Source organism: Rhinoderma darwinii, chromosome 3 (assembly GCF_050947455.1).
Source record: "Rhinoderma darwinii isolate aRhiDar2 chromosome 3, aRhiDar2.hap1, whole genome shotgun sequence".
Taxonomy (NCBI): domain Eukaryota; kingdom Metazoa; phylum Chordata; class Amphibia; order Anura; family Rhinodermatidae; genus Rhinoderma; species Rhinoderma darwinii.
This window is the reverse complement of record NC_134689.1, coordinates 320971970-320998878: the sequence shown is the minus strand read 5'-3', so window position 1 is coordinate 320998878 and position 26909 is coordinate 320971970. Positions and strand designations below refer to the sequence as shown.

The following is a 26909-nucleotide window of genomic DNA, read 5'->3' as shown; positions in this document are numbered from 1 at the left end:
GTCAAATGAGGGTTATTTCAAACTGTTTTACTGTAGTTTTGGCATGGAAAAACAAAACGTTTGTGTGGGAATTACAGCACATCGAGATCACGTTGTGCTATCATTAAGTCCCACACAAACGTTACCGAAGTGTCGGGATTATGAATAGACATTGCGTACTGGCTGGAAGGAATGTCTATTCACTCTCAGTAAAGTTAATGTGGGTGTATGTGACAGCACATGGTGATCTCGCAAGATCACTATGTGCCGAGTACATGAATGGAGAGAAGTGTATGACACTGATTGGTCAGCGTCATACACTTCCCTCCACAACGCCCACTTTGTCAAAAGCTAAAAACACGCCCAGTTGGGCATTAAGAAAGTCATTAGCATAAATCTAAAATAGGTCATAACTGTTTTTCTAAATAAAAACCAATGCTGTAATCTACATTACTGCACCGATCTCATTATGTAGAAAATAGGGCACTTATAATGTGGTGACAGAGCCTCTTTAAAGTCTATGTTCATAACTTAGATGTGATCGATAACAGGCGGATTATTACTAAAAACTATTTAGAAAGTTGAACCAAACACACTGATAGACATTTTTATTTAAAAAAAAATCTATATGTAAAAAAAAAAAAAAAAAAATTCAAATAAATTGCACAAGCTTTTAAGGGGAACCCGTCACCAGCATTTCACCTATTGAACTTATCCCTCACTGGCCGCTGCTATAAATAGTTTATTGCCGTTCTCCCCTCTACTAAACTCCTCCTCCGACTGTAAATAACGGTCTGCAAACATTTTGCGCCTTTTATCGTAATAATCCGGTGTCCCTTTGTGCGCACACACCAGAAAAGGACATCAATGCACAAGCGCAGGATTGTGTGTGCTGGGGGAAGGCGTGGAGCTGTCAATCAAGAGTAAGGAGGCAGGAGAAACTCAGAAAGACTTGAGGAATGAAGATCTGACTCTTTCAAACGAAGATCTGACTCTTTTATGGTCATTAGCATACGGTGTGGGAACACTAAAAAGCTGAATACTAAAGCTATACAGCCGACTAAGAAGACAATTATAGGTTATATAGAAATGATTATTTACCCACTACCAGCAGGTAGTTCTGGTTTAATAGGTGAAATGCTGGTGACAGGTTCCCTTTAATGTCCCTTGGCGCAGGGAGTAGAGAAGCTAGACCAGTAAGCTCTCCTGATATCTATGTTTTGGTAAATATTTGTATTACCTAAAAAGAAAAGAAAAACCTGTTCTGGAGCATCTTTTCTTGTAACTCTGCGTTATGCCATTCCTCCGTTATTCCTCCTGGAAATGCACGAATAAATTGCCAACGAGCGTAACTATTTAATTTTGTCAATAGGTTGTATCCCTACCCACTCTGACACTGCCAGCACTGATTGAAAAGTGAGAGACCATGTCTTCAATGAAACTATAATTGATGTAAAGTTACATCATGTAAAGTTACACTTGCATATCTCACATTCTACGGATATGGTTAAAAAGGCTCTGTCACCAGATTATAAGTGCCCTATCTCCTACATAATCGGATCGGCGCTGTAATGTGAGAACAGCAGTGGTTTTTATTTTGAAAAAACGATAATTTTTGAGCAAGTTATGAGCTAGTTTAGATTTATTCTAATTAGTTCCTTAATAGACAATTGGGCGTGTTTTTACTTTTTACCAACTGGGTGTTGTACAGAGGAGTGTATGACGCTGACCAATCAGTGACCAATCAGCGTCCTACACTTCTCATTGTTCCCGACCAGCTTCACTGCACAATCACACTGTAACAATGGGCTGGAACAATGAGAAGTGTAGGACGCTGATTGGTCACTGATTGGTCAGCGTCATACACTCCTCTGTACAACACCCAGTTGGTAAAAAGGTAAAACACGCCCAATTGTCTATTAAGGAACTAATTAGAATAAATCTAAAATTGCTCATAACTTGCTCAAAAATTATCGTTTTTCAAAATAAAAACCACTGTTATCTACATTACAGCGCCGATCACATTATGTAGGGGATAGGGCACTTGTACTCTGGTGACAGAGCCCGGTTTTCACTACATTCGAAATTTATCTGATTTTTTTTTCTGAAAACATTTCACAGGACATTAATTCACTATCTCTCATATGGAGCTGCAATGAGATTGGGTACTAGTCCCGATGACAACGTGGACTTTCCTGCATCTCCCATATGAAGCTCGAAGAACTTAGGATTATTCTCTGTGAATCAATCATTTTTGTTAGGAAAGGCGGATGGGTGATGGCAGAATGTTTTGAAGGAGGTTGTGTTTTGGAATTATTTTCTGAAAATAACATTTGTAAAACGTCAAAGAAAAGAAAAAGAAAAAAAAAAAAGTTACACTTGCAGAATCTAGAAAATAGGATGACTTACTTCGTACTTCCTGTAGGAAATCCAGACAGGGCCGGCTAGTTTCAGAGATGCTGAGTGATACATCTAATGGGGTCTGACCCTCATAGTTCCTAGTGTTCGTGTCTGCACCATAATTGTACAACATCCGGGCACACAGGACGTCATCCCGGAGTGCTGAAATGTGAAGAGGGGTCTGTCCATCCTCAAGTCGCCCTAAGTTCGTATCAGCACCTCTTTGGAGAAACATGCGACAGTAAGAATGGTTACTTTTGAGAACGGCATAGCGTAGTAAGAACCCGTTTTGAATATCAATATTGGCATTGTGGTCCAGTAGAATCTTCACACAACTGGATCTTTCCCGAATAATAGCAAGCTGCAAGGGAGTTGTGCCCTTGTCACTTAAAGGGTCAACCTCAGCCTTAAATTCCAAAAGCAGTGTGACAAAGGAGTCTCTGCCATAGTGGGCAGCCACATGCAGGGGCGTCCAGCCATCATTGCTCTTGGCGTTAATGATGTCACTGCGGTGCTCGGACTCCAGCAGAAGGCGTGCAATCCTAGCGCGCCCGTGCATGGCTGCATAGTGCAATGCTGTGAAACCACCAATCAGATCTTTCACTGTAGGGTCCGCTGTTGAAGAAAACAATAAAAAAAAAAGTTACAGAATATACCCAATATGTCAACCAGTGAATTTTTACACAACAGTAATTATATTGTGAAACCACAGACATTAAATGTTAAGATCATGTCACAGCCTAAAATAAAATTCCTAATTAAGAAGAACAATTACATAGGTAGCGGTCACCTAAACATCTAAAAACTGTATAGTACAATGAAATCTTACCAGCACACCCAAGCTCAGTGATTCAGTAGAACCATTGGAGGTCCAGGAGAGGGGCCATTCTAAGGACGCCAATATAAAATCCCTGAATACTCCCAGGGAATCCTACTCCCAAACCTCCCTCAAATAAGCTTTGTGTAGGGGAAGCTAAAGCAATCTAGAATTATTGCCTTGGACAATAATCTAGATGAAAAGTGTTGATTTAGAGGTTGTGTCAAGCATCTTTGAACAGGCTGAAATCAGTTTGCCATGCCTACTGTAAAAAGTGACAGGTCTTGCTGCTGCCTTGTACCGAAACGCAGCATTAGAATAACCCCATTATAATACTGCTACCTTCAACCCCATTACAAACCAAAACCGATTGTTTGTTTTTTTTGTTAATTTTGTAACAGATCTTCTGACTTATACAGGATTGCAGAAACAGGAAACCTGCACCCTTCTGCTGCTTTTTTTATGGATCAGTGGGGGTCTCAGTGCTCGGACCCCCTCTGATCAAAACTTCTGACATGTCCCTATGACATGAAAAAAGTTGTTTTTTTTTTAAAGTTTAGTTAACCCTTAAAAACGTATCCACTTTGCCAGAAAGAAAGTCTGTAAAAACCCTGCATCTTTAACAAGAGCGCATGAACTATATACCCAAGTTCACGTAATGCTTTTGCCCTACAGACATATGAAAGTGTATGTAGAGTGCAAAAAAACACAAAATTAATTGTATAATTTTTGCATACATTTGCTATCCGTTAGACAGATCCATATTTATTTTTTTTAAGGAGAAATTACGTTTTTTTTTTTTTGTTTTTTTAACACATATGCCTATATGTCTGCACAACAGAAGCATTTGGATATGTTACATTTGTAGAAGTTTTTTGCTATATTCATCTATATGTATGACGTAGTGACAAACTGTGGTGTGAACATGGTCTAAGAGTCATTTTTTTCCTGTCGATTGTATACTGGGGTACCACTGAGAGAGGAAATATCCTTCAGGCTGCTAGTAGCAGTATGAAACGTCCAATTACACAAATTCCCATACGAGGACTTCCAACCCTGCTGTGTCCTCTGTTGCCTCTACATCCCGTCTTCTGCGTTCATAGTCTTTGTTAAGAGAAAGCATGTGTCAGAACATCTGCCGATCTGTGGATTTCCTGTGGTCTGGCATGAGTGGCGTAAGGAACTTAGGTAACATGCTCCCTCTGTGGCTTGTCGCCTTTCCAAGCAATACAACATACATTATTTAAGGCTCTTCTGGTACACTACGTTCAGTGTGCAGAGAACTTGCCCCTGTAGTTTATTTAAATGAAAGTGAAGGGACAGGAAGAGTGTAATGGAAATCTCTCTTCCTCTGACTTTAGTTGGAATATTGGGCTGTTTGAAGAGACCATATTTCTGGAACACATTCATCACCTACCTGTTTACTAAGGCAAATGTCACAAAATCAAAGCAGTAGTGACACAAAACAGAATGGGGGCACATAAGACAAACCAGGGAGCGCAGAAATAGGATGTCGATTCCACCTGGCACAATGTGAAACCAAGGACCAGGGGGTCTCCCCAAACAATTTATTAAACTGCCCCTCAGTGAGAAGTGTGGAAACCAATAGCAACCAAGACATGCTGCATTCATGTAAACTGTATTATAAAAAGGCAGGACCCCATTCTTCCCTACTGGATGAGTCAATGGATCCCATTTCCGAAGACTGACATATCTTACGCAATTCTAAGTAAAGGAGATAGTTGGAGCAATTTGTGCCAAATGTTTAAAAAAAGGCACATACACCTTAAGAAATTTGACACATTTTGAGTTGCCAGCCATAAAGTAAAATTAACGTTTGCTATGAGTAGGCGTAAATTTGTGCCAAAATTTGCGCAATTTTCTATTATTTTTAAGAAATGTGGCCTAAACTAGTCTCCTTGGAGACCACGTCTGCTTTTCACATCACTCTCCGAATTTGGCAAGGAGGAAGTAGTCAAATGTTTTATGGTAAATAGTCACACGTCACCATTTGCGACTTTTGGCGTAAACCGCATAATAAAATTGGGCCATTATATGCCTGTTTTTAAGAAAATGTATAAAAAATGTTGACCGAATGAAATGTTACAATTCACTCTTTAGAAATGGAACATATACTCTACATGGGCAAAATGGACACCCCTTAAAGGGTACCTATACTTCCATAAAACTTTTTACGTTATAGTGATAGGTTAGAAGTTTTGATAGCCGAGCACGGAGACCTCCACCAATTACTAAAACGAAGCGACACTCAGGTAAGCGCTGTGCCGCTTCGTTTCGGATCTGCTTAGCTTTCATCGTAAAGCTGAACGAACAGTGTCCAGGCGCAATAGAAAGTCTATGAGGAAAGCCGAGCAAACCCATCAGAAACTAAGCGGCACAGTGCACATCTGATCGCTTCTATGAAGCCGCTTCTCTGAGCCACTTTGTTTTAGTGATCGGTGGGGGGTCCCAGTGATCAGATCTCCACCAATTAAAACTTCTAATATGTCACGTCAAAAGTTCTGAAAGTACAAGTATACTTTAAATGAATGAGGTGGACCATTCTCCTGACACTATGCTAGCAGATTCACACAAATAAGCATAAAGCCATGCATTCCTCATAGACAAACAAAGCAGTAAACGGTGTAATACTGAGCTCTGGGTCTTTCAATGCGGCACTTTCAGAAGATTTCACCTGTCCAGTACTCTCAGCCAACAATGGGGACCTAAGCCTGTATATACACTCGGAATTGGTGGGGGACTTGAAGTCAGACTCCCAATCATCACAGTTTTATGGCAGGTTTCATTGCGAGGTCATAAAACGTCAAGAGGATTTTCTGCGTTGGACAGTCCTAGAGTCTTGGTATGGAATTTTACAAAGCATTATTAAGATAAATCTTCCAGGTTTATGTCCATAGCCCTTTGAATGTTTCCAATTACAGATGAAATTAAAATACAAGAGAACATCACTTTCACACTAGAAACCACAAATTGGAAAAACAAGAGCTTTGGCAACTAAATCAGAGAAGGGGAGACATCGACGTATTGACATCACGGTGACGTTAGACTTGCTCAACATATGGATTTGCTCACTGTAATCTTTCTGGTAATTTTAAACAAATGATATGGAATGTATTAATAGGGTGGTTACAAATCGTGCATGATAAAAGGGGTACTAACATTTTATAACTATAGATTGTGAGCCCCTCTGGGGACGGGGAATGAGCTCAATATTTAGGTGTTAAATAAGCAACAGGAAGAACTCTGCAATAGACTCATCATAGACATTCGATAAAAGTTGGATGAAATCGCCAAATTTCATGTGCGTGGCCCAGCTTAACCCCTTAATGACTGAGCCAATATTGGTGCTAAGCACAGCAGGAATTATTTTACTTATGCGTTGCTGCATTGAAATGATCCATATATTTTCGATTTTTTTCATCGACATAGCTGTATGTGGTATGTTTTTTTTAGTATTATTTTTAAGTAGTATTTTTTAAAAAGCAAAACAAAAACCAAAAAAAACTTTCTGAAAATAATGTATTTCTTTTTAGTCCCACCAGGGGACTTCACAATATGATCTATTGCTTCTATAACACTTTGGTATACTCCGTTTCCCAAAGAATTAATACCGGTCAGTAATAAATGATTATGTTGCTATTGACCGCAGCATCTAAGCGGTTATACAGCCAGGATGAGATAACTACATATTACTGCCGGCATACGCTGCTAATGGCACAACCACAGCTCCACCCACTGACATACTTCTATGGCCCATTGCGGTCAGAACATCGTAATTAGGACGTAATCTTACATCCAAATGCGGAAAAAGCGTTAAAAGGGATTTTCCCATAAATTTCCCCATATCCGGCAGCCCCATAGAAAGTGAATGGAGAAGTACCGGAGCATGCACAGTACCACTCTAATTTATATGGGGCCCACAGGAACGGCCAGGTAAACCAGTTCTCGGGATCAGTGGGGGTCCCAGCGGTCTTACCCCCACTGATCAAATATTTATCACCTATTCTGTAGATAGGAGAAATATATTCATTATGGGAAAACCCCTTTAAGCATCAGGTTAATAGAGCGCGCTATATGCACATTCTTGTGCAAAATACATACAAGACAAAGTGGTGCAAATTGTTCAAAGATTGGAACCCCTTTAAAGTCAACCTGTCAGCAGTTTTGTCGGTCACGCATGTTGCATGACTGAGAAGTCTCCGTTTTGAATTAGCAGACGCCTCTGTTTCAGGTGCCACCTCTAGTGTTCTCCTGATCTCCGTGATTCAGAGCAGAGGGGCAGGGATGAAAACATTTAGTCCAGAGAGCCGTAGGACGGAACATGAAAAGGCCACCTATGTGGCACTTGCAGTGTCGGGGACATCAAAATAGATATTTCTCAATCATGCAACTTACCTTACCGACAACATAGGTATGCTAACGCTGCGCAGAGCACTGCACTCAAGCCTGCTGACAGGTTCCCATTAAAGTCGAGCAGATACAAGTGTACAGCTATGTGTATAGTTATTTGAACAGGAAAGTTATCGCTAGGAAAGTGCCATGCCACATGTCTCCTTTTCACAGCTGTTGGACCCCTGGCGGATCAGACGTTGGTGATCATCCTAGCTATATGTCACTAATGTCTTCAATGTAACAATGTCCATTTATATCGGTCTATAGAACTCCAATTCCAACCTCAAATGCGGCACCTGTAATGCTCTTAAGAGACATACTGTATGTAAGAGCGTGGGTCCCCATGGAGAGGGATAGAGAAAACCAAATATGGCTCCAGTAGAAAAAAGTTGGCATGGAGCCAGTCAGGTGACATTCTCCCTCAGAGTTCAGTGGGTATTTTGTGGGTGCCATTGCACACTTTAGTTTATTATAACAGCCGAAGGACGCTGTAATTTACAGAGGTCTCTAAAGTTCCCTTCAAATACATTTTATGTGACGTGCTGCCATCTCCTGGCAACAAACAAAATGGCAAACTGCATCAAAATTGCACACAAATCGCAACCAGAGCATGTTTGGATTTCTTATGACCGTCAGGTCGCAGAAACTTGCGTGTCGCAACGCAGTCACATTCCCTTTAATTACCTGTGATGCATACAGGGGAACACAGCGAGCGGTGTCGCAGTCAAAGTGGTCGTGTAGCCCTAGCCTGAATCATTCTTTAGCATTGGAGAAAAGCAGACTCCTAATACCAACAATAAATAGGTAAGTTGATGAGATTTATTAATGGATAAATTGTAGATGTGACGGTATAATATGCACATGTAATGTATGATCCCGGCTATTGACAGCACAGTTCTCTATAGGCATTCATAAAGCCCTCAGCACACGCGACACTCCAGAACTCTGGAAAGAACCAGGAGCGGTGGCCACTTTTATGCACATGACTTTAAGGGGCTTTATTTTGGGGGAATTTACTTGAATGGAAATAAAGGAAAAAACTTTTATTTTCGTAATTATTTTGTCCACTTTGTCTTAAGTTTTGAAAGTAGCAAGACTACCAAATAAATAATCTTCCGCACACTGTAAAAAGGTCAAAGTAAAACCTCTTCTCCTCGCTCTCTGCAAAGGGAGATTCCAAATGCATTGGTGCCCATGGGACAGGAAGATGGAGGGGCACATTATATTCGTCAGCTTTCTACATAATTTTTTTTTCATTTGTGGGGGGGGGGGGGGTTAGGCGTAAATACCAATTATCTTTAATTGTCTGGGGTGGTGAAGAATTCTAGAGTAGATCATAGTTTAACATCCAATATTCCTGGTGGTTTAAAATGGTGAAAGGGATCGTGGTATTATCTGTAGTATTTTAGGCCAGTGAAGGGGTTAAAGTGTACAGGGAGATAGTGACTAGTGGGGTGATTGGAGGGGGGTTTCCCCAGAACAATTTATTTGTCAAGGCTCCAAGAAATGCTAAGTCCAGGAAAGCCGTGTGCTTGCCTAAGGTTGCGTTAGTTCAGACCTTGCATTTTTGACACACGTTTTTTTGTTTTGGTTGATAAACGACCATGGAGATATATGTGAGCTTATCCACAAAGAAAACGCATGCTAAAAACATAACCAAAATGCACTATGTGAACCCAGCCTAAGGTCTCTTGCACACAACCGTTGTGCCACTCGGGCCGCTTTTGACGGCATCTGAGTGGCACCCGATAGTCTTCACGGACCCATTCACTTTAGCGGGTGAATCGGGTCCGTGAAAAATGGTCAGAGTCTCCGATCTGAGGAAAGATAGGACATGTAAACGCAGCGAAATACGCTTTCTCTGCCTCCCATTGATGTCAATGGGAGGTCAGAGGCGTAAACGCCCGAAGATAGGGCATGTCCCTCCAAAGACGCCTCAATTTTTGGCCCGTTTTTGACGAGTTTTGCGGCGCGGTTTCCGCGTCAAAAAACTCTGTGTGAACATAGCCTAAGGTTATATTGAGACGTTCAGTCAAATCCCACTTAATTACCGTAAAACATTAAAAGCTGGAGAGGGAGCTGGGGCCTGGGTTGTGGAAGAGCTGGATGTGTCCCTAACCCCCATTCCATCCCCCAGATTATTGAGCAGGCGAAAAGTTACCTCTTTAACATAGGAACTTATAGTCTGAATAGCAAGCGGTCTAAGGCCCTGTTCACACAGTATTTTGCAGGTAGAAAAAATCTGCTGTAAAATTCTTTCAGGATTTTTGAGGCAGATTTTGACCTGCCTGACATTCTTGCCTCGGTTTTCACTGCGTTTTTCATGCACGACCATTGAGCGCCTCGGGCAAAAAACCGCAGCGAAACACACTTTCTCTGCCACCCATTGATTTCAATGGAAGGTCAGAGATGGAACCACGGGAAGAAAGAGCATGACGCTTTCCAATGGGAGGCGGTTTAAGGCGGTTTTTGATGCCGATTCGGACGCGGTTTAAGCGTCAAAATCAGTGCTAAAAAAAGTGTGCGCAAACAGGGCCTAAAGCAGACAAGTAGTGGTAAGCCCCATGAAAAGGCTTAGGATCTAGTCACACATTGCGGACATAGCGATTATTTTGCCACGATGCTCATGAAATCAATGGCAAAACGCAGCGGTTTAGCGAAAACTACGTAAACAACCTGGATACGATTGCAACTCGTGAACAGACCCTTATATTGTTTTGTGCTGTGTCGCAGAATCTAGTAGTAAAAAACTGCTAAAGTAAGGGTACACTCATGGTCGGCCTTGGATACGTTCGACCAGTGCGGTCGCACAGGGCGCCAGCCGCCACACTGCAAGAGGGGGCGCCAGCGGGTGTGTCTATCCTCGCACTGTTGCAACTGCCAGCGGGGATACACACACTAACTGCAGTCGCCTTTCCACCCCGGCGCGTCTTAACTTAGTGGCCATCGCTACCGCTGTAGAAGCCATAGCGGCTGCTAGAGCGGTAGCGACGGCACTATAGCAGAGCAGGGAGGTATCTCCCTGCTCTGCTATCTACTAGCGCCACTGCAGCACCCTGAAGGAGCGGAATCCCCATGTGGCCGGGGATTCCGCTCCTGGAGCGCTGCTTGATGTCTCTGTCCATATATAGACAGTGACATATGGGGAAACTCCTGAAGCGGAATCCCCGATCGCAGCGTTTCAGATGCTATGACCGGGGGATTCTACCCCAGGAGAAGCCAATGACGTCATGGACACAGTCGACAGGAGCTTCTCCTGGAGTGGAATCGACGGTCATAGCGTCAGCAACGCTGTGGACGGGGATTCCGCTTCAGGAGTTTCCCCTGATGTCACGGTCCATTTATGGACAGAAACTTCAAGCAGCGGCCCCATGGGAATTCCGCTCCTTCAGGGAGCTACAGTGGCGCTATCTATACTGGAAGGGGTTGGGGGAGGTTCTATTTACAAGGGAGTTGTGGGCTGTGTGGCACTACCTACAAAAAAGGACAACTGTGCAGGAGCACACAAAATAGCCAGCTTTCCCAGCTATCAAATAAATGTGCGGAAATAAACTAAGATATAACTTTTATTGAATCTAGCTAAAAGGATTAATCCTTTAGCTAGACTAAATAAAAGTTATATCTTAGTTTATTTCCACACATTTATTTGATAGCTGGGAAAGCTGGCTATTTTGTGTGCTCCTGCACAGTTGTCCTTTTTTGAATGTCTATTGCCCGCCATCTATCAGGGTTATTTCGTAGTCCTTGCACTACAAGGGGGCTGCGGGGCCGTCCGCCCCACCAGGGGGCTGCGGGGGCCGTCCGCCCCACCAGGGGGCTGCGGGGGCCGTCCGCCCCACCAGGGGGCTGCGGGGGCCGTCCGCCCCACCAGGGGGCTGCGGGGGCCGTCCGCCCCACCAGGGGGCTGCGGGGGCCGTCCGCCCCACCAGGGGGCTGCGGGGGCCGTCCGCCCCACCAGGGGGCTGCGGGGGCCGTCCGCCCCACCAGGGGGCTGCGGGGGCCGTCCGCCCCACCAGGGGGCTGCGGGGGCCGTCCGCCCCACCAGGGGGCTGCGGGGGCCGTCCGCCCCACCAGGGGGCTGCGGGGGCCGTCCGCCCCACCAGGGGGCTGCGGGGGCCGTCCGCCCCACCAGGGGGCTGCGGGGGCCGTCCGCCCCACCAGGGGGCTGCGGGGGCCGTCCGCCCCACCAGGGGGCTGCGGGGGCCGTCCGCCCCACCAGGGGGCTGCGGGGGCCGTCCGCCCCACCAGGGGGCTGCGGGGGCCGTCCGCCCCACCAGGGGGCTGCGGGGGCCGTCCGCCCCACCAGGGGGCTGCGGGGGCCGTCCGCCCCACCAGGGGGCTGCGGGGGCCGTCCGCCCCACCAGGGGGCTGCGGGGGCCGTCCGCCCCACCAGGGGGCTGCGGGGGCCGTCCGCCCCACCAGGGGGCTGCGGGGGCCGTCCGCCCCACCAGGGGGCTGCGGGGGCCGTCCGCCCCACCAGGGGGCTGCGGGGGCCGTCCGCCCCACCAGGGGGCTGCGGGGGCCGTCCGCCCCACCAGGGGGCTGCGGGGGCCGTCCGCCCCACCAGGGGGCTGCGGGGGCCGTCCGCCCCACCAGGGGGCTGCGGGGGCCGTCCGCCCCACCAGGGGGCTGCGGGGGCCGTCCGCCCCACCAGGGGGCTGCGGGGGCCGTCCGCCCCACCAGGGGGCTGCGGGGGCCGTCCGCCCCACCAGGGGGCTGCGGGGGCCGTCCGCCCCACCAGGGGGCTGCGGGGGCCGTCCGCCCCACCAGGGGGCTGCGGGGGCCGTCCGCCCCACCAGGGGGCTGCGGGGGCCGTCCGCCCCACCAGGGGGCTGCGGGGGCCGTCCGCCCCACCAGGGGGCTGCGGGGGCCGTCCGCCCCACCAGGGGGCTGCGGGGGCCGTCCGCCCCACCAGGGGGCTGCGGGGGCCGTCCGCCCCACCAGGGGGCTGCGGGGGCCGTCCGCCCCACCAGGGGGCTGCGGGGGCCGTCCGCCCCACCAGGGGGCTGCGGGGGCCGTCCGCCCCACCAGGGGGCTGCGGGGCCGTCCGCCCCACCAGGGGGCTGCGGGGCCGTCCGCCCCACCAGGGGGCTGCGGGGCGCTACCCACAAGGGGGAATCTGCCAGTCTATTGCCCGCCAGCTATCAGGGTCATTTCGTAGTTCGCGCTACCCACCAGGGGGCTGTGGGGGCGCTACCCACCAGGGGGCTGTGGGGGCGCTACCCACCAGGGGGAATTTGAGTGGTGGGCTGATGGTCATTTAGTCTTCAAGTGGTTTCCGCCTCTGACCTCCAATTGAAATTAATAGGGGGCAGTAAATACCTGCGGCTAAAAAAGTTAGCCGTTTTCTGTCTTTCTCTAAACAATTTTTGGTAGGGGTTCCCTGAGCAAATTTTATTTTTCCAGTGCTTCCTCGAGTCTGAAAAGGTTGGGAAACTCTGTACTAGGCTACAGGATCCCGTCATGGAGCAGCTCAGTTCGTCATGGGAACGGGGCCTAGGTGAGTACAATTTTGGTTTTTGTTTGGGGGCACTGTCTACAAGGGGGAGGTGGGAGACTGTATGGCACTGTGTACAAGGGGGAGGAGGGGTACTGTATGGCACTGTCTACAAGTGGGAGGTGGGGGATTATGGCACGGTCTACAGGGAGGCTGTATGGCAAAATCTACAGGGGGGCACTATACTGTGTGGGGGCCACTAAGCGGACTTTATACTGTGTAGGGGTACTACAGGGGCATAATACTGTGGGCACAATTAGAGGACAAAATACTGTGTCCTTGAAGGGGTTGTAATCTATTATTAAATATTATTATTATATTGTATGGGGGCACTTACGGGGCATTTAAATTTTTTTATGGGGCTTTTTTTTTTTTAATGATGGGTGGGGCGCCGAAAGATCATTTTGCACAGGGCGCCATCTATCCTAGGGCCGGCCCTGGGTCCACTCACACATTGCAATAGTGTGTCACACAGCGAAAGCCGCATGTATTTTACTGCAGGTTTAAAATGCATGGTTTTTCAAATGAAATTTTTTTTTTCTTACATGTTTCACCTTGACTGCACGGCCAATTACCGCATATGGTTTTGAACGCAGTTTGAATGCGGTTCTGAAGCACACCACAATGTGTGAACGTACCCTTAGGCCAAACGCACACGATGCGTATCATGTCCGGATTTGCCGGGTGCATTTTCTTGCGGTAAATCTACAGGGCAAGGCCTTATTCACACGAACGTGTGCGTTTTGCGCGTTGCAGTTCCGTATGTCATAAGTGTTTGCTGCGTGGCTGAGTGATATTCACGCATATGCCATCCTTATGACACGCGGTTTTGATGTTTAGAAAAATAAATGAAGGAAGTGTTTTTATTTTTCCCTTCATTTCTTGATCTACTGTTACGCTAATCACGCGCGACACACGGAAATGCTTCCGTGTGCTGCGCGTGATTTTCATGTACCCATTGACTTCAATGGATGCACAAAAACCGGCGAAGTATAGGACATGTCGTGAGTTTTACGCTGCGTGAAAATCACGGACTGTCTGAACGGCCCCATTGAGTTACATAGGTCCGCGCGACGCGCGTGATTTTCACGCACGTATCACGGACATGAAACACGTTCGTGTGAATAAGGCCCAATACAGTACCAGAAAAGTCAATGAGATTTCAAGTAATCTCATCTACATGTTGCAGATTTTTTTTGCACATAAATTGATCTGCGGTTCATATTTTAAAATCCACAGCATGTCAATTAATCTTGCGTTTCCCCTTGCGAGTTGTATCTGACTTATTTTAAAAAAAACGCAGCAAAATCCGCAGAATAAAACCGCACCTATGTCCGCATCAAAATGTAAAAAACGCACCTAACAAATGCACGATTGGGTGCGGATTTTACCTGCCGTTTTGATGAGGATTTTCTGCACCAAATTACGCAACGTGTGCATGTAGCCCAATCATAGAAGGCAATTGTTTGAATTTAAAAATGCAACTTACATTTTTGCATAGTTCAAATTGCTCTGGTTTGTACATCCGTATTTCAGCAACATTACAATAACAGTATAAAGGCAGTTAATCCTTTAACAAAAAAAACCAGACCAGATACATACGAAAAACTGACAACTCACAACAAAATACTGAGCAGAAACGGATATAAGGGCTTGTCCACACGCAACGGAATAGCTGCAGCAATTCCATTGAGTCAAAGGCTTTCCGCTGCTGCAAAAACGCACCATTTCCTGCATTTTTGCGGCAGAAAATGGTGCGTAAATTGCTGCGTTTTTCCCAATGTTAGGAGATGGAGACATCTATTAACTCCTTAACGCCGAAGGACGGATATATCCGTCCTCAGCAGCTGCTAGTTCGCGCAGGAGGACGGGTATATCCGTCCTGTGATGGCGCGGGTACTGAGACTGTACCCACGCGATCAGCGGCAGGAGCACGGCGGTTATACACAGCCTGGCTCCTGCTGCAACTGCCGGAATCGAAGCGCGCGCCGATTCCGGCAGTTTAACCCATTAAATGCCGCTGTCAATAGTGACAGCGGCATTTAATGTGTTTGACAGAGGGGGGAGCTCCCTCTGTCACCCGATCGGCGCGCTCGCAAACAAATCGCGGGTCGCCGTCGGGTTTCCATGACAGCCGGGGGTCTAACAAAGACCCCCAGGTCTGCCTTCAGCATCTGCCTGTTAGGCGATGCCGGAGGCATGACCTAACAGGTTGCCTGTCAGTTTTACACTGACAGGCAATAATGCTTTGGTATACGAAGTATACCAAAGCATTATATATGCGATCGGCACATCGCATAGTGAAGTCCCCTGGTGGGACTAAAAAAAAAAATGTAAAACAGTTAAATAAAGTTTGTGAAAAAAAAAATAATAATAATGACAGTCAAAGTCAAATAAAACTACTTTTTTGGCCCAAAAAGTGGTTTTATTTAGTAAAACGGTCAAAACAAATCACACATACACATATATGGTATCCCCGCGATCGTAACAACTTGACCAATAAAATGAACATGTTAATTAAACCGCCGGATGAACGGCGTCCAAAGAAAACGCAAAAAACAACGTCAAAATTCTCTTTTCTCCCATTCCCCCCATAAAAAATAAAATAAAAGTTAATCTATAAGTCTTATGTACCCCAAAATAGTACTAATGAAAACTACACATTGTCCCGCAAAAATCAAGCCCACATACGGCCACGTCGACGGAAAAATAAAAACGTTACGCCTCTTGGAATGCGGCGATGCAAAAACAAGTAATTTTTTTCTAAAAGGGTTTTTATTGTGCAAACATAGAAAAAACATAAAACCTCTACATATTTGGTATCCCCGTAATCGTGCCGACCCATAGAATAAAGTTAACATGTTATTTATGCTGCTTAGTAAACGGCGTAAATTTATAACGTGAAAATTAATGCTGGAATAGCTGCTTATTTTCAATTCTCTCCTAAAATAAAGTTAATAAAAGTTAATCAATATATTATAAGCATCTAAAAATGGTACAGTTACAAAATACAACTCGTCCCGCAAAAAACAAGCCCTTATACGGCTATGTCGACGGAATAAAAAAAGAGTTACGACTCTTGGAATGCGACCGTGAAAAAACTAAAAATAATCCTTGGTCATTAACGTGCAAAATGGCCCGGTCATTGAGGGGTTAAAAAGGAAGCAATTCTGCACTTTCCATAGCAGGAATAGACACGCTCCTGTCCAAAAATTACGCACTGCAGGTCAGTTTCGGCTCGGAAATTTTACGCAGCGTGTGGATGAGATTTGTTAAATCTCATCCACTACTCTGCTACTGTATTCTGCTGCATTTTTTCCGGCCGAAACTCCGGCCCGGAAAAACACGGCAATTCTGGAGCCTGTGGATGAGCCCAAATATGGAAACAAAAATATATTGCTCATCCGTATTACATATTTTCACACGCAAGTGTGAAGGAGCCCTAACTCTGTTAAGTTACCATAATGGTGTCCTTATTTGAATAGATCGGTCATAGTGAAAGGTTCTCTTCAAAGTCCTGTTTGTAAATCATAATTTATTTTATTAACGATCAGTTCTCTGCCTCTAAATGGTCATGCTTACGTGCATTACATGGGCTATCAATTGATAAAGAAGACTAGCTAGCCACTTCCTTCAAAGATCCCACAGGATCAGCACATTGTTGGATGAGAATTCAGATGGAGAAGGGTTGTCCGAAGCAGTCAATATTTTAACAGAAATGGTTTTGCATGTAAAATATGACTTCTGTCAGAGCCTCTATAGAGGAACTGTGGCATGCTCCACATGAAACAAAATGCGTCTCACCTCCATGTTCCAGGAATACTCTCACACATCTTTCTTTTCCTCTGGCTGCTGAGAAGTGCAGGAGTGTCCATCCATTGGTGTCACGGCCATTAGGTGAGTAACCCTGTTCCAGCATTGTGCGGACAGTGTGGACATCGCCTACAGCTACTGCCCCCTGAATCCGCAGTTCCTCCTGTAGTTCAGGATTCCTGCGGCAGTGATGATGTAACATCCTCCACGCTCTGCTCTTCCTCCACATAGATTCAAGTCAAGTCACCTGAAATCACAAAAATAACATTTACGTCTGCAGAGGGTATGACGGATTTAATCACAACCAGTTCTGTGGTTCGCTTTTGACAGTCGGGCCAAACTAAAATATTGAGTGGGCCTGAAATTCGGCTCCTATGTATTCAAAAAGCTACACGTGACATTTACTCTCCATTTTCTTTACAATCTACTGATTACTATGGATGCTTGCAAAATGCGGAAGGTAAATTAATGGGTTACTTCCAGCAATTTATAAGATGAAGACTATGAATGGGAGAAGTAAAAAGGTAAGATCCAGCGAAGTGAGGTCGGTAAAAGGAAATCCCGGTTTCCACTTTATTGAACAATCGGATATAAAATATACAACACGGGAGGGAGAACGCAGTGTAGATGGTCTCAAAAGGCAAAATATAGAAGCCTACGCGTTTCGAATACAAACAGTATTCTTAATCATGGCGGATATCCGCCAAACGGGATTTCCTTTAACCGACCTCACTTTGCTGGATCTTACCTTTACTTCTTCTATGTTGTCTGCCGTGTGCCGTCGCGGAGATCCGGGCGAGATCTGAGTGGAGGACGCCGAGCTGGTGGTTTCCTCCCCCCTTCTTTCCTAAAGTTTTTTATGCTATGAATGGGAGACTTATAGAAGACTGCTACTCACAAGGTGCAGAAACAGTATGCCTGAAAGTGTAATCCTAAACACAACGCAATGGGGAAAAGAGAGAAGGTTTTCCCAGTCATTTATATGCACTACTATAGGTCCTACTATAGGCTATATACTACTGCATACAGAGAATGAACTTGGAGGCCGTGAGAGACATGCGCATTCAGCAACAGAAGTTTTCTGATGTTCATCAGCAGCAAACGATTCCATTTTGACCAAGCAGAAGACACAACAACTCTACAATGTGCATAAGTCCTGACCGTAATAAAAGTTACTGCAAAGTGAAGGTACCCTTTAAATGTCTAGAATGTAGTCTGAATTCAATGTACAAGTGTTACCTAAACAACTGATTAAAAGGGCAGCACATTTCTACCTTGCCCCATAGGACATCTTACCGCACAGATCAAGATGAAAAGTCTTTATATTCGACAAAAAAAATTAGATAGAATGATCATTTTGGTGACATGTAAAGTGTAAGTAACAATCAAATCATCTTTGACAATAATAAGGGCTATGAAGCCTGTCTGGAGAAAGACAAGTAACCATTACTGGGAATGGAAATACCTCTCTCAGAGCACCGTGACTATTTCTTCTTTGAGCAGTGGTGGCGTCTCTCCTGGCCGGAGGTACTGAACCACTTCATGTCCGAGGAGTAAATGTTTTCACCTGATGCAGGAAAGAAAGACAGGGGAAAAAAAATTATAATGAATACTGATGTTATAGGAACTCTCCGGGCAAAACTGATCTGATGGACATTTCCAAAAGGATGAACCTCCCATGAGATCCGTGTGCCAAGCAGCAATGCCCTGTGTAAACGTTGATATGAGCAGCACTTACCAATCGCATCGCCTAGAAAAATTCATGTATTTCAATGGGGCCGCTCACACGTCTTGTTATAACGGACCATGTGAAGGGTCCGTGGAAGAATAGAACATGTCCTATTTTCTTCAGTTTTCACAGATCTCTCAAGTCCATGAGGGATCCGTGAAAACGGGTCCCGCACGGGTGCAACTCTGCCTTTTTTTCGCTTGTCCGTGTGAATAAGCTCTTACAACAGCAAGAAAAGCAAAAATAAATAAAATGGATTTCTTTACATCTATTTTTGCAGTCACACTATCCAATTATGAAAGCTCAGAAATTAGAGAATCCTGACAAAGTGACAGCACAAACAAGTCTTTAGGGCTAGTCCACACGTGGCATAAATACTCCGAAGTTTCCGCAACATATTTCATTGCGGAAAATCCACAGCATAATACAGTATCAGAGGAGTGGATGAGATTTCAAGAAATCTCAGACACACGCTATGTACGTGATATGTGGAGACTGCGCACACAAACAGTGCCGTTTTTTAAGCCGCAGCATGTAAATTGTGGTTGTGGAAATCGCCGGCCGTTTGTTGCAGCTTTTCCCCATTGAATTCATCTAAAACCCGCAATAGTCAAGTGTTGCAATTTTTGCGGCGGAATCACAGTGATTTCGCCGCAAAAATCAAAACTTAAAAAAAAAAACATATACTTACCTCAGACGTTCTACAGGTCTGCCTCCTTGAATGACGTGTCATCCCATGTGACCGCTGCTGCCAATAACCCTCTGTAGCGGTCACATGGGATTAAAACGTCATCCCAGGAGGCCGGCCTGGATGACGTCAGACGGGACTGCCTCCTGGGAAGACATTTCTTCCCATGTGACCACCGTTATAGCAAATAGCCAATCACAAGCTGCAGTGGTCTCCTGGGATGAAACGTCATGCTAGCAGGCCAGCTAATGCTGCAGTTTTCCGCAGCGGACATTCCCCGCGGCCACTGGGGTGGATATGCGGTGTACCTTTACCTTAGAGCGCACAAATCTTACTAAATTCTTAGTAGCCCTAAATGCGCTTATCTTTTTACAGTTGTACATGGCATCTTTTGACCACAGGGGCCCACACACGACTGTACATGAACTGGACCGCCAGAAATTTTTTAGCAGAACTGATCAGTACTCCGAAGCACAGGACTATAGGGAATATAACAAAAGAAAGAACAAAAAACTCGGACGCGTAGGCATTGCCACTCTTCAGCCTTGGCATAAACAAAATTGTGAGGTTCAGCTAAAACCTGGTGGAATTGACGCAAATTTACAGTACAAATCACACACTGAAAATCCATAGCAATTTACAGAATATATTTTAAAAACCCCATCCACATGAAGTGGAAAACATCTGTGTGACCAATATAGTGCGGAAATGTCGTGCATTTTCATTGCAGATTGAACCTATTAAAATTTGGAGCAAAATCCACAACGGAAGATACGCACCACGTCTTACAGATCTCTTTTGTGGAAGAGACACATGAGCACCTGCAGATGTGCCGCTCATATGTAACTAGTACAGGTAAAGAGAACAGCACCAGCGGACACGTGGGACAAAATATTTATTGTATTTAGCGGGGCTGGAACTGTATGGCAGGCAATGTAGTACACACCTCAACTAAGTAGCTATGTAATTCAATAAGCGACTGAGCTGAAGCTCACACTCCATCAAAAATGTGTATTGCAAGGAAAAACGTGACCACAATAAATAATTATAATTTGTCACTCGAATTAATGGACATTTACTGTTTTTGGAGAAGTGTATACATACTTAACACTATTCATGTTGATGCGCTTTATACAACCTAATAAAAAAAATAAGTTATCTAGAAAATAAAAAAAACACCATGACGGAAACCCGACGGACCACATTAAAGTCAACGGGTTTTGTCGGGCGCCGATGGTGTCCGTCATGCAAAGGAACCGACGCTAAGGCGATGTTAACACGCTTAATAAAAACTACTGAAAATACAGAGCGGTTTTCAAGGGAAAACCGCTCCTGATTTTCAGCCATTTTTTAATCAACATGCGTTTTTCGCTGCGTTTTTGGAGCTGGTTTTCTATAGTCAATGAAAAACGGCTCAAGAAGTGACATGCACTTTTTCGGGGTCGTTTTTTTTACCTGGCCGTTTTGAAAAATGGCCACGTAAAAAAAAGGCCCGGCAGAAAAGAACGCCGTTTTCCCCATTGAAATAAATTGGCAGATGTTTGGAGGCGTTCTGCTTCAGATTTTTCTACCATTTTTGGCCTGAAAGACGGCCGAAAATAAGCCGTGTGAACATACCCTTATGGTATTTTAGTTCTGCTCCTTTGATGGAAAACAACAACGGAAACACAGACGCAGGTGTGGACAGGCCCTTCTAAAGAAAAGCGTAAGTAATAAATAAACAATACTAACAGGTAAACCTACAGCATGGAGTTTACATAAAAGTGATATGCAGAGACGTGAATTATTTGCAATTTCATTAGAAAATAGTTACAGAACAATAAAGTAAAGTTGGGCAACTAGTAGGGCTGGGCAATGAAATCGAAAAATAATCAAAATTCAGCGCAATTAATAGACGTCATCTCGCGAAGTTTGGTTTTATCAATTATTTTTTAAACTGTATCTGCATCTTCTGGACGCATATACAGTTGAAACCAGTCGTAGAGCAGGGTCCCTGCTCTACCATTCACTATGTACCATTGGACGCGAGGCAGTGACGTCATCGCGCCTGTCTGTGCCGTGCCGCACAGAACAGAGGGATCTCCTCCACTCGTCATTGAAATGGGGTTGGGGGGAGTATGTATATTATTCTTTTTATCCGGCACTATTGAGGGCATTATATGGAGCAGCTATAGATTTTTTTGCTTTAGGACATAATTGTCCAGCCCTAGCAACTAGGGAGATTTCTAATTCCTTGCAGGTTCTCTGGCAGCTGTCAACAGACTACAAGTTGTTTTAGGACTTAATAGCCTGTGGTCTATTGGCAGGATATGTGGGTGGGAGGGGGAACAGTCCGTCCATCTGCGTAAACCCTCACTCCCCCAGGTTGCTAAGCTTGCCCTGGCTGGGAGCAATTCTTCCAATAACAATATACAGTGAAGGAAATAAGTATTTGATCCCTTGCTGATTTTGTAAGTTTGCCCACTGTCAAAGACATGAACAGTCTAGAATTTTTAGGCTAGGTTAATTTTACCAGTGAGAGATAGATTATATAAAAAAATAAAAAAAACTGAAAATCACATTGTCAAAATTATATATATTTATTTGCATTGTGCACAGAGAAATAAGTGTTTGATCCCGTTGGCAAACAAGACTTAATACTTGGTGGCAAAACCCTTGTTGGCAAGCACAGCAGTCAGACGTTTTTTGTAGTTGATGATGAGGTTTGCACACATGTTAGATGGAATTTTGGCCCACTCCTCTTGGCAGATCATCTGTAAATCATTAAGATTTCGAGGCTGTCGCTTGGCAACTCGGATCTTCAGCTCCCTCCATAAGTTTTCGATGGGATTAAGGTCTGGAGACCGGCTAGGCCACTCCATGACCTTAATGTGCTTCTTTTTGAGCCACTCCTTTGTTGCCTTGGCTGTATGTTTCGGGTCATTGTCGTGCTGGAAGACCCAGTCACGAGCCATTTTTAATCTCCTGGTGGAGGGAAGGAGGTTGTCACTCAGGATTTGACGGTACATGGCTCCATCCATTCTCCCATTGATGCGGTGAAGTAGTCCTGTGCCCTTAGCAGAGAAATACCCCCAAACCATAAGGTTTCCACCTCCATGCTTGACAGTGGGGACGGTGTTCTTTGGGTCATATGCAGCATTTCTCTTCCTCCAAACACGGCGAGTTGAGTTAATGCCAAAGAGCTCAATTTTAGTCTCATCTGACCACAGCACCTACTCCCAATCACTCCCAGAATCATCCAGATGTTCATTTGCAAACTTCAGACGGGCCTGTACATGTGCCTTCTTGAGCAGGGGGACCTTGCGGGCACTGCAGGATTTTAATCGATTACGGCGTAATGTGTTACCAATGGTTTTCTTGGGGACTGTGGTCCCAGCTGCCTTAAGATCATTAACAAGTTCCCCCCGTGTAGTTTTCGGCTGAGCTCTCACCTTCCTCAGGATCAAGGATACCCCACGAGGTGAGATTTTGCATGGAGCCCCAGATCGATGTCGATTGACAGTAATTTTGTATGTCTTCCATTTTCTTACTATTGCACCAACAGTTGTCTCGTTCTCACCCAGCGTCTTACTTATGATTTTGTAGCCCATTCCAGCCTTGTGCAGGTCTATGATCTTGTCCCTGACATCCTTAGAAAGCTCTTTGGTCTTGCCCATGTTGTAGAGGTTAGAGTCAGACTGATTAATTGAGTCTGTGGACAGGAGTCTTTTATACAGGTGACCATGTAAGACAGCTGTCTTTAATGCAGGCACCAAGTTGATTTGGAGCGTGTAACTGGTCTGGAGGAGGCTGAACTCTTAATGGTTGGTAGGGGATCAAATACTTATTTCTCTGTGCACAATGCAAATAAATATATATAATTTTGACTATGTGATTTTCTGGTTTGTTTTTTTTATATATAATCTATCTCTCACTGGTAAAATTAACCTAGCCTAAAAATTCTAGACTGTTCATGTCTTTGACAGTGGGCAAACTTACAAAATCAGCAAGGGATCAAATACTTATTTCCTTCACTGTATTAGCGAATGACTGAATTTTACCTAACTAGCAGCCTTCAACTACTTCTCTAAACTGTCCCTCAAACTTAAGATCGCTATTATGGTTGTCCTGTGTGCTAGACACACACAAGACCTGCACTCAGCCAAACTGACAGAATCAGCTCATAGTGAACGATACAACTTCTATGTATGCTCTATACATAAATACATAAAAGCTGTATCAGAAAAACCTTGCAAAATTATTAGTAAAAGTCAATTTAAAAAAATGTTCATAAGCACCTAAACATTGATTTCATTAAAAAAAACAAAAACAAAAAAACAACAAAGGGGGGCGTGGCCTGGATGCCAAACGTTGCGGTCGCATTTCTGCGAGTTTCATACTTTGACCTCTCAGCAACTAATTTAAGCGACTAATTGCACTTACCTGTGTCTTCTTACCGACCTGTACCCATCCTCAGAACACCATATAATGAGGACTCGGAAGAAGGCTCTTACGACGGGTCCTAAATGCCTTACCGACTTCTTTTCCTCACGAGGCAACAAACATGGCGCAGGCTCGTCGTCCTCGGGCAGTACCTTTCCTGCTTCCTCTCCGAGGGGGGATGGTGTTAGAGCCTTCTACGACAGCCGGTGCGGGGGGAGTCCGCTCTTCTGAGCAATGCAATGGAGTGTCCCTGCCCTTTGGAACCGATGGGAAAGATCCCATTATCGGATCATCTGCACTGTATTTCCCGCTCTGACATAACGGCGCCTGACCTGGATGCGCTCACTAGCTCATCTCCTCCTGCAAGCCCGGAGGAGGCAGACACCCAGTTTAGATCTGGAGATAATATCCCCTGCTGAGGATTGTTCACATTCTTCTACAATACCGGATCCCATAGAGGCGATTCCCTCCACTGATGAAGTGGCTTCAGAACATTTTATTAAATCTATGATGTTAACTCAGAGAGGCTCATTTCAGAGAGATTTGGCGAGATTCTCTACAAAAATGGCTGTCACGGTGAATGGACTTGGGTAATAGAGTTGATCACCTGGAAAATAAGATGGGAGAACTCCCAACTAGGAATGCACGATGCATTGAAACTTCGATACTGTTTCGATACTGTGCACCCCCAAACGGTTCGATACCATTATTTCATGTATTTCTATACTAAGCTGTGCGGCCTCACAGCTCAGTATCGTAATACATGAATGTATGAGAGCGGGGCTGCGGGTGTGTAATACAGCCATTGCCCTGCTCCGGAGTCCTGACAAGTGCACGCCTTCAGGATGATGCGATGCGGCCAGCGCTGCACTAATGAGCGGCGGCACTGAAGACAGAACACGGCGGGCGCACTGCGAAACACCCCCATGTTCTGTCTTCAGAGCCTGTGCTCATTAGTGCAGCGCCGGCCACATCACCTCAGGCTGACTGCGCGAGCACTAAGGGTATGTTCACACGCAGAGTCAAAAACGTCTCAAAATACAGAGCTGTTTTCAAGAGAAAACAGCTCTTGATTTTCAGACGTTTTTTTGTGCCACTCGCGTTTTTTATGGCCGTTTTTTGGAGCTTTTTCGCAATAGAATCTATGGAAAACGGCTCCAAAAACGTCCCAAGAAGTGTCTTGTACTTCTTTTTCGTGGCCGTTTTTTTACGCGTAAAAAAATGCTGCGAAAAACACTACGTTGGATCAGAACGCCGTTTTCTTATTGAAATCAATGGGCAGATGTTTGGAGGCGTTCTGCTTCAGATTTTTCGTCCGTTTACGGCCTGAAAAACGGACGAAAACAGGCCGTGTGAACATACCCTTATTGTCAGGAGCGGGGCAATGACTATTACACAGCCGCAGCCCCGCTCTATAACTGTGAAGATCAGAGAAACCTCTCATCTCCGTCGCTATTCCCCTGAATGCTGCGATCATAGCTGCCTGCAGCATTCAGAAGAAAATGAGAAGGGGGGGGGGGGGGATGCCCCTGGATCGCGCCACAGGAAATTCGAGGGCCATACCATATATTAACCTCCATGTGTCTCACATTAATAGTAATTAACCCCATTATGTACCTCACACATTAACCCATTGTGACTGAGAAACATGATGGGGTTAATTACTATTAATGTCAGGCACGTGGAGATTAAATTCATCATCACACCACGTGCCTCATCACAAAATGGAAGAATTTTTTTTTAATTTATTACTGTTGGCAAAATATCGTTTTGGTATCGAAATCGCAATACTAAACGAAGTATCGGTATCGAAGTCCAAATTCTGGTATCGTGACATCCCTAGCCACAACAGCTCACAATTATATGGTGGACGCACATCACACCCTGGATGGGGAGGTTGAAACTCTTAAGTCGAAACTCGCAGACCTGGAGGATCGAAATAGGAGGAATAATGCGAAATTCAGAGGCATTCCTGAATCAGTTCAAGCAGCTGCTTTGACTTCCTATCTCCAACACCTTATTAAGACCGTTTTACCATCTTCTCAACAATTGACAGAGCCCACAGGCTCCCTAAACCGCTTCCACCTGAAATTCCTCAGGATATAATTGCATGCATCCATTTTTTTCAAACTAAAGGAGTCTCTCATGTCGGAGTCTACACGGTCTCATACCTTACCTGCTCCATATGAAAAAATTTATCTTTATGCGGACTTGTCCCAAATGACACTTCAAGAAAGAAGGAGGTTTATACCTCTTACCACGGTTCTGCGGATAAATAGTATAGCCTACAAATGGGGCTTTCCGACCACATTGCTTATCCACAGGAACAGATCCCTACATGTCGTTGCTACAGTGGACGAAGGAGAGGCTTTGATTGCGGGCTGGAACATTTCACCATTGGTCTCCTCTTCTAGGAATAGCAAGTCTTCTCCGACACGATCTTGCTGGATTGGCAGTCAAGTCCTACCCACCGTTGACGCTCAGTACATACCTCTTCAGTTGAGGTCACAGGGGTCTTCAGGTAGACTTTCTAACCCCCGCTTCTTTGGTAATAATTAGCCAATTCTATTGGTGAAGTTATGTTGGTTCACATAATGTTATTATTGTTTTTTATGATTTAGTTTCTGACTAACCCTTCCTTTTTTTCCTATTCGACAACATGCTATAACAGAAGTGACTAGATTCATAAATCCATGTACAGAGTTTATTGTCCTGATTCACGGCTCTCACATGATCTCATGTTTTTTTGTCTAACATTTATGCCCCTAATTCTTCTCAGATTCTTTTTTTTTTAAGAAGGATTTGTAAGATAGCTAAAGGGCAGCTTATACTATATGGGGACTTGAACGTTATTCCTGATGTTCAGTGGGACACTACATACAGAGACAGGACATCTTCTTCTACACTATCGCATTGGCTACACAATGCAGAATTGTATGATACATTCAGATGTTTAAACTCCTCCTCTAGGGAGTATACCTTCTATTCACCGAGACATCAGACCTTTTCCAGAATAGATCTGTTCTTGGTGGATAGGAATACCGTACAAAATGTTAGGTCGTCAGAGATTGGTGATACAACCTGGTCCGACCACGCTCCCATTTTCTTACAAATAGCCTTGTTGCACTCTTCCCGTCCTATTACTTCCTGG

General features: G+C 45.0%; 1 protein-coding gene across 2 annotated transcripts in view; it reads right to left on the bottom strand.

Annotated features, from left to right (window-relative positions):
• The window catches only part of ASB7 (ankyrin repeat and SOCS box containing 7), a 63509-nt gene that overhangs the window by 21502 nt on the left and 15098 nt on the right, over positions 1-26909 (bottom strand). For both annotated transcript variants that reach the window (XM_075858255.1, XM_075858254.1), the window contains exons 3-5: positions 18385-18486; positions 16911-17166; positions 2389-2994 (exon numbers count right to left, since the gene is read on the bottom strand). In XM_075858255.1, coding sequence (XP_075714370.1) covers positions 2389-2994; positions 16911-17148 — 844 coding nt within the window. In that variant the 5' untranslated portion in view covers positions 17149-17166; positions 18385-18486. The remainder of the gene's footprint in view (positions 1-2388; positions 2995-16910; positions 17167-18384; positions 18487-26909) is intronic.